The 6,523-nt window shown below is 40.6% G+C and overlaps 1 protein-coding gene across 3 annotated transcripts in view; it reads right to left on the bottom strand.

Annotated features, from left to right (window-relative positions):
* Window positions 1–4,742: 4,742 nt before the first annotated feature.
* The window catches only part of nacc2 (NACC family member 2), a 38,061-nt gene continuing 36,280 nt past the window's right edge, over window positions 4,743–6,523 (bottom strand). For all 3 annotated transcript variants that reach the window (XM_088435195.1, XM_088435196.1, XM_088435197.1), the window contains exon 7: window positions 4,743–6,432. In XM_088435195.1, the coding sequence (XP_088291321.1) occupies window positions 5,915–6,432 (518 nt within the window). In that variant the 3' untranslated portion in view covers window positions 4,743–5,914. The remainder of the gene's footprint in view (window positions 6,433–6,523) is intronic.

Genomic DNA, 6,523 nt, shown 5'->3' with positions numbered 1-6,523 from the left:
ATGGCTTTTAAAAAGGTGCGGTTTCTCAGTTTTCCATGACACTTTTTTTCCTCTTTTTTTTTTCTTTTATTTAACCTCTACATTTAGGCAGGATCTCCCAGACAGACTTGTGGGCCCTAAATATTGTTTTGGGCAAAGGGGGCTAATCAATTTACATACGCCATGACATATTTTGAATTGAATGTAGTTCTAAATCAGAACTGCCTAAAAGAGGCCGGTTGATAAGAAATGGGTCATCGTGATTATCAAAGCAAAAATACTGCTGTATATTTTGATAACATAGGGTCAATCAAACCAAGGTTTGGAGACCAAATATGGGTCAAGGGACATTTTTGTGGCAGGATGGGTTAAGCGATTATCAAAGCTGTTGCATAGTTAAAAAAACAAAAACAAAAATAAAACAAAGAAAGCTTCCAACTAAGACAAGCATCCAATGCATTTTCCATCACCACGTGTCCTCACAAGCGTCCCAAATTCCAGGCTTTTTTTTTTTTTTTTAAACCCCTTGTTCAAATCATCGGGTTTTTATAACCTATTCATGAACCCGTTATATTTGGGAGTGTTTATTCATCATCTATAAATCATGCATAACTTGCCAATGTGTAGCGCCAACTACTGCCAAGAAGGACTTTAGAATCCCGATACCCTAAAATAAGGTCAGTACCAACCCAATTCAGACACCTGGATTGGGTACTGGTCCATTCTTGGGTATATGTCAACGTAACATTAAATTGTGGTCCCCAGGAAGAAGCACGTCTGGAGCTGTTTGGGAAATCCTGCCTGAAATCACTCTAAAGTGCTGGTTCAAGGACAAACACATAAACATTCAAACATTTTAGTGCATTTTCTTTTTTTTCCGCAAAAGTCTGCTGAAGGTTCAAATGCACCGCCAGGGAGTTCATTCCCCTTGCTCTCCTCGCTGTACACAAAAAACATTCACAAACAAGGCCCACCAAATTGTTTGCTGTGACGAGAAAAGGAGAAGAATAGAAGCCAGCCTGCTGCGACATTTCACAGTCTTGTGTTTGAAGTAGCGTTAATACACGGTGCATAAAAGGTCAAAGAGGTTTCATCGGGTTAGCTTTGAATGGCATGCATTTGGATGGTACAAGCGCTCCCTCTTTTTGCATAACTTTTTTTTTTGAAGCCTTATACCAACCGCCCTTTTGTTTTACGGACATTGATGAAAAGTGAGTACAAAGTCCTCAGATGAGGAAAGGGAGGGAAACGAGCAAATGTTTCAGGGCTTTCTTTTTCAGTCAGTACAAAGTTCTCACGTGACAATAAAAGTGAGGAAATACACTTTTCCAAGGGGATTTGTCTAATATTCTTTAAAGGGTGCTCTCAACTGGATACCACTTTACAATACACGCATGAAAGGTTTATAAGGGGATTTAAGGCTATTTGAATTTCAGCTTATAAAAACATTATAAAATGTACTTGTATTATATTGCTGTTTGTAAATAATCACGTGATAACATTTGGAAAAGTTGATTTTTGTGATTTAGGGGGGATTTAGACATTAAATCAAAGTCAGAATTATCGAATTATATTTCAAACAATCGGGAATATCTTGAAAAATCTTAAAAATCAACAAAATATTATTCAATGCTATGAATGTACTGTTTATCTTTTCCAATGGTCATAAGTATTTTTTTCCTCGATTTTTGTTCACAAAGCTTCCCATTTAAAATGGCCTCCTCACAAGTTAATAAAATACCCATTCATGTCATATGGTTAAGTGGTACACAGCCGTTTTTGTATTGATGACCACTATTCGGTAAGAATAAAAAAAAAAACAAATATTTAGTAGGGCAAATAAGTGATTTTAGAGGTCTGGTTGAGCACAATTACAGCTTTAGTTAAAAAAAAAACATGGTTTAAAAAGGTTAAAATAAAGAAAAAAAATGCATTTAATTCAGTCAGTCTTGCTTGCGCATCATTGACGCCTGCACAGTCACAGTCTAAGGCACAGCTTCACACCCATTTACCACAGTGTAGCATTTCCATATGTTATTTTTCACATATTAAATCACCTTATACTTGTTTTGCTCATCCATTAAAACAACTGGTGGTGTACAAAATTGCACAAAAGTAAAACACGGATCCCAAATTTCAACCTCTGGAACATAAACTACAGATATGAATCGTATCCATTTTTAACGAGCAATTCCCAGTCAACTCCAGCATTTCCTCAAATAGTGGCCAAGGGAGTTTGTTTACAGAACAGAAATAGGTCAACGGAGTATGGTTGTTGCTTGGGGCATTTTTTGGATTTCACTTGAAAGAACCCAAACAGAGCAAGCCCCTCTTACCCTGCCTGAATCAGCAAACATTTTTTGCCTTTTTTCGGTGTTGGTGCGGTTTATACAGAAGAGCGAAAAAAAAAAAAAAAGCCAAAGAATTGGGGAAGGGTTTATGAAGACCCGGCATTTTTCCACGTTTAGAGGTAGTAGCGGAGCTATCCAACAGGCGAAAAAAGAGCATGTGTAAAACCCCTTTTACACAGCTTTTTACGTTTATTTTTTTAATTCAGTATGAACAGAGTTGACCAGGTGACCAAAGTCGACCTGACGATTTTTCGCCTTTGGAGGTAGTATCACGTCGATAAGAGGTGAAAAAGAACCTGCGTTAAAAGCCCCTATGCACATTTATTAATTTCTTTGCTCAGAATGATCGGAACTGACATGAAATAAGATGACTTGGCAATTTTCCACCTTTGGAGGTAGTAACAGAGGCGGCTTGCCACCTGTCTGTGAAGCCCTATTTATAGTGCCTTAGTTCCGTCGTTTTCTATTTCTTTGTTCAATATGAAGGGAACTGACATGGAATGAATGGGCGGAAGTCAATCTGGCAATTTTCCGCCTTTGGAGGTAGTATAGCCATCGTGGGGCGGGGCGGCACCTGTGTTAAAAGCTCCGTTAACACTGCCAGCAAAAGCCATCGTTCGTTTGCATTTTTTGTGTTTTGGCTGGGATAGGGACGAGGCGAAGTTGCATCTGGAATATTCCACCTTCAGAGGTAGTATAGGAGTCCTAACAGGACCTGACATTGGACTGTAAAGGCAGTCCTTTTTTTCACTTTTTTTCTGTTTCTTTATTCAATTTGAATGGAACAAACAGAGTCAAGGGGCAAAAGTCAACCAAGCAATTTTCCGTCTTCGAGGTAGTATCAGCTTGTGTTAAAAGCTGTAATTTGCCCGCGTTGCTGTTCTGTAAAAATAAAACAGCACCAACATGAAATAAGAGGGTTGACAAGGTCAGGTCAAAAATGTTATTCCTTTAGTGAGGGTGTCTGTGTATTAAGCTCCTTTTGACATTGAATGTTTTCCTTTCTATGTTTTGGTATGGAAATTGGTTACAGCAGATGCTAGCACTAATTGGGGCAATATTTCAGCGAAAAATGGCAGATCATGACACCCATGGTGCGACCGTGGAAAGTTCTTTTTTTTGTAAAGTGTTTTTAAGGGGATTGAATCAGGCGTGACGCTACTTCGAAGGGAGGCCATTATTTGAGGAAATAAGCAGGTGTATCAGAAATTACACCATATGGTAGAAATGTTCATTTGGTTCAGTAGTTTTGCTTTTGTAATATAATTGCATGAAATTTAGGGCTTTTGTTAGACATAAGCTACAATCCTCAAAATCATTCGACCAAATCATAATGATTTCATAATTGTGTCAATTTTTGGAAAGCGGCACTGAAATGAAAGACATTTTCCATGATAAATTATCAAGTGTCATTTCAGGAGTGCAAAAAAAAAACCCCAGAAGCACCTCGCTCAAATTTCATCGGGTGGGGAAAAAGGCCGACGTTAACCCCTATTGGAAGACCGTTCAGGAACATTTACTAAAGCAGAGCTAACATTTACATTCACCCGAGCCTCTCAGCCATTCTAGTTAGCCCTGGTCTAAGTGACATGTAAACAAACAAAAGAAAATCATGAAAATAATATACTGTAAACATCAGTTACGTTATTACCTATAGTGCAATTTCAACCCTGTACTCCCTGTGCAGGACCATCTTAAAGCTCACCTCCCAAATAACCTTTCCAATGGCACGTCTTTTTGGAATTAACAAAAACATTTTGGGGTATTACAACTGTGTTTACATCACGGACAGTGTTGTTTTTCAACACAAAATCTTTTGTGGGGGAGTAAAAGATATTTTCACACATATTGGGGACAACATTTTCAGTCTCAGATTCATTCACATCTTTCCCGAAATGATTTAAAAGTTTCAGAGTGCAAACGCGGTTAAGATAGATGTCGATAATAGTTTACCCACTTTTAAGCACAAAAATGGATGGAAGAAGGATCATGTGGATGTGAATGTAAAACAGGGCTTTGCTGGGAAAATCCTCCCGCAACCCGTCTTGGCGGGCCGGCAGCGCGCGCCGCTGATTGTGTCAAACACAAGCCACTTCTGGGTCATACCCGAGTGACAACACAGAGCGCGCCGAGGTAACAGCTCATAAGAAAATACAGTTACAAATGATCCCTAAACAGTCACTTTCATGTGGGATACTTGAACTTTTTTTTTTTTTATAATCAGTTGTTAATCAGCCATCCTGCTAGCATGCAATGTAACATTAAGTGCATGTTCTTTTACCCCAAGACAAGATTATTGTACAACAAAAGCATTGTTGCGGTGCGTAGATATTTTGTTGTTTCTTTGCGTTGCCGAGCATTTATATTTTTAAATATTCTGTGTGTGTGGTTTTTTTTTTTTTTTTTGGGGGGGGGGGGGGGGGGTTCAAAAGCAGACGCAGGCATCATCACATTGCTACAGCACTAAAGTGGAAACAAACTAGAAAAGCTGTAAAGTTCCACCTCATCGAGTATAATGTAATTGTGATCACTAACTGTTTCAATAAAGTTTCATAACATAATTAACATTGAAAAAGAAGATCATTGTTGCCTTATGTTCGCATCTGAAGTGCTGTGAACAAGACGTAAAATTTCACCTTGATCAGAATAGAACTATGATCTCGGTTTCCTGCACATAAAAAAGATTGGATACGTCAGACAATGAAGCTAGCTGATTTTTTTTGGTACACAAAAAGATCTGACAGCAAATACTGCTGAGATACCAAATTTCCTTATGAGGACAAAATTTGAAAATGTCCCAAGAAACTCATCTATATTGTCTGTATGAAAATTGTTGGAAATAGAGTAGACAAATTTAATGAAACCATTTCAGCCAATGTTAAGGGCAAGTATTATGACTAGTATGCAAAATTTAAAGATGACCTAAATCAAACCGACCTACGAGTATGCAAAATTTAAAGACGACCCAAATCAAAGCGACCTGCGTTTTGAGGAAGAGAAAAACAAAAAACAAATAAACAACAGAAATTGCAAACAGGAACATTAAAATTATTGGCCCATGTTGAACTCTCAAGTCCTGTAATGACAATGCAAAATTTGTTTAAAATTATTTTTTTCATGCGCACTAAAAATGAGTGACCATTTTTAGGAAACGTTGAGCTCGCAAGCACTGCTACACACGCACGATTGTGATGTCCTTGATTTCAGGTAATTTGCGGAAAATACCTTTAGATATTGCATTTATTTCACTTTTATCTATCATATAATTCTGTTCTTGTTCAGCAAAAGAGAGGCGCTTTTGTATGCCAGTCACATTATTATTTGTCAAGGTGAAATTCTGAGGAATACTTGAAAGGCGTGGAAGAGTCTTGATGCCTGCGTCTGCTCGGAGCGCTTTTGCACGTCAACAAAGGGGTAGTAGCACAAAAGCGCCTCTGTGCGTATACACGTGTGGCAAATTCCCCTGGCGTACGATCACAAGCTTTTTGCACCGCGGAGGAAGCACAGAAGAAGAAGAAGAAAGATGGCAGAGGAGAACAAGCAAAAGGTTAAGCATAACTTCGCGACATGTTGCGAGACGTCATTCACTGTCCGTTTACTCTCAGACCTCGTCCGAAAGATTCTTGCTCGGCCGGTGCGTCTCCGCAGGCCGACGCCTCGGCGCTGTTGGAGATCAGATTTGCGGGGGCGTCGACGGCCTCCAGGCCGGCGTCCTCCTCATCTTCCTCCTGCTCCTCCTGGACCCCTCCGCCTTCCGCCTCGGTAGCTGCCGCTGCCGAGCCCGGGCTGCCGTCGGCCAGCGCCGGATGAGTCCTCAGGGGGTCCTTGCGCTCGGGGTACAGCCTCTGCTCGAAGCTCTTGAAGTCAGCCTCGAAGGGGAGCGCAACTTGTGGCGGGTTGGCACCCAGGTTCAGGCCAACGGGCACAGGGGCGGCGGCGCCCATGGCCATGCCGGCGCGGTACACCTCCATGCCGTCGGGTAGCATGGACTTGATTTTGGGCAGCCAGCGCTTGCGGACGCGCCGCGCGTTGGTGCACATGTCAGCAGCAATCACATTCATTTCGCTCTCCTTGAAGTTAGGGTTGAAGTTTTGACAGTAGACTGCAACACACAGAAACGAGATCATTGTGGCACCATTTTAACCAAGGCGCCATACAGTATAAAGCAAGCTTCCCCTGGAAGTAAAGTGAAC

This window comes from Hippichthys cyanospilos, chromosome 15 (genome assembly GCF_059441005.1).
Source record: "Hippichthys cyanospilos isolate Australia breed blue-spotted pipefish chromosome 15, RoL_Hcya_1.0, whole genome shotgun sequence".
In the NCBI taxonomy this organism is placed as follows: domain Eukaryota; kingdom Metazoa; phylum Chordata; class Actinopteri; order Syngnathiformes; family Syngnathidae; genus Hippichthys; species Hippichthys cyanospilos.
The sequence above is the reverse complement of the archived record's forward strand: the minus strand, read 5'-3'. Positions and strand labels throughout refer to the sequence as shown.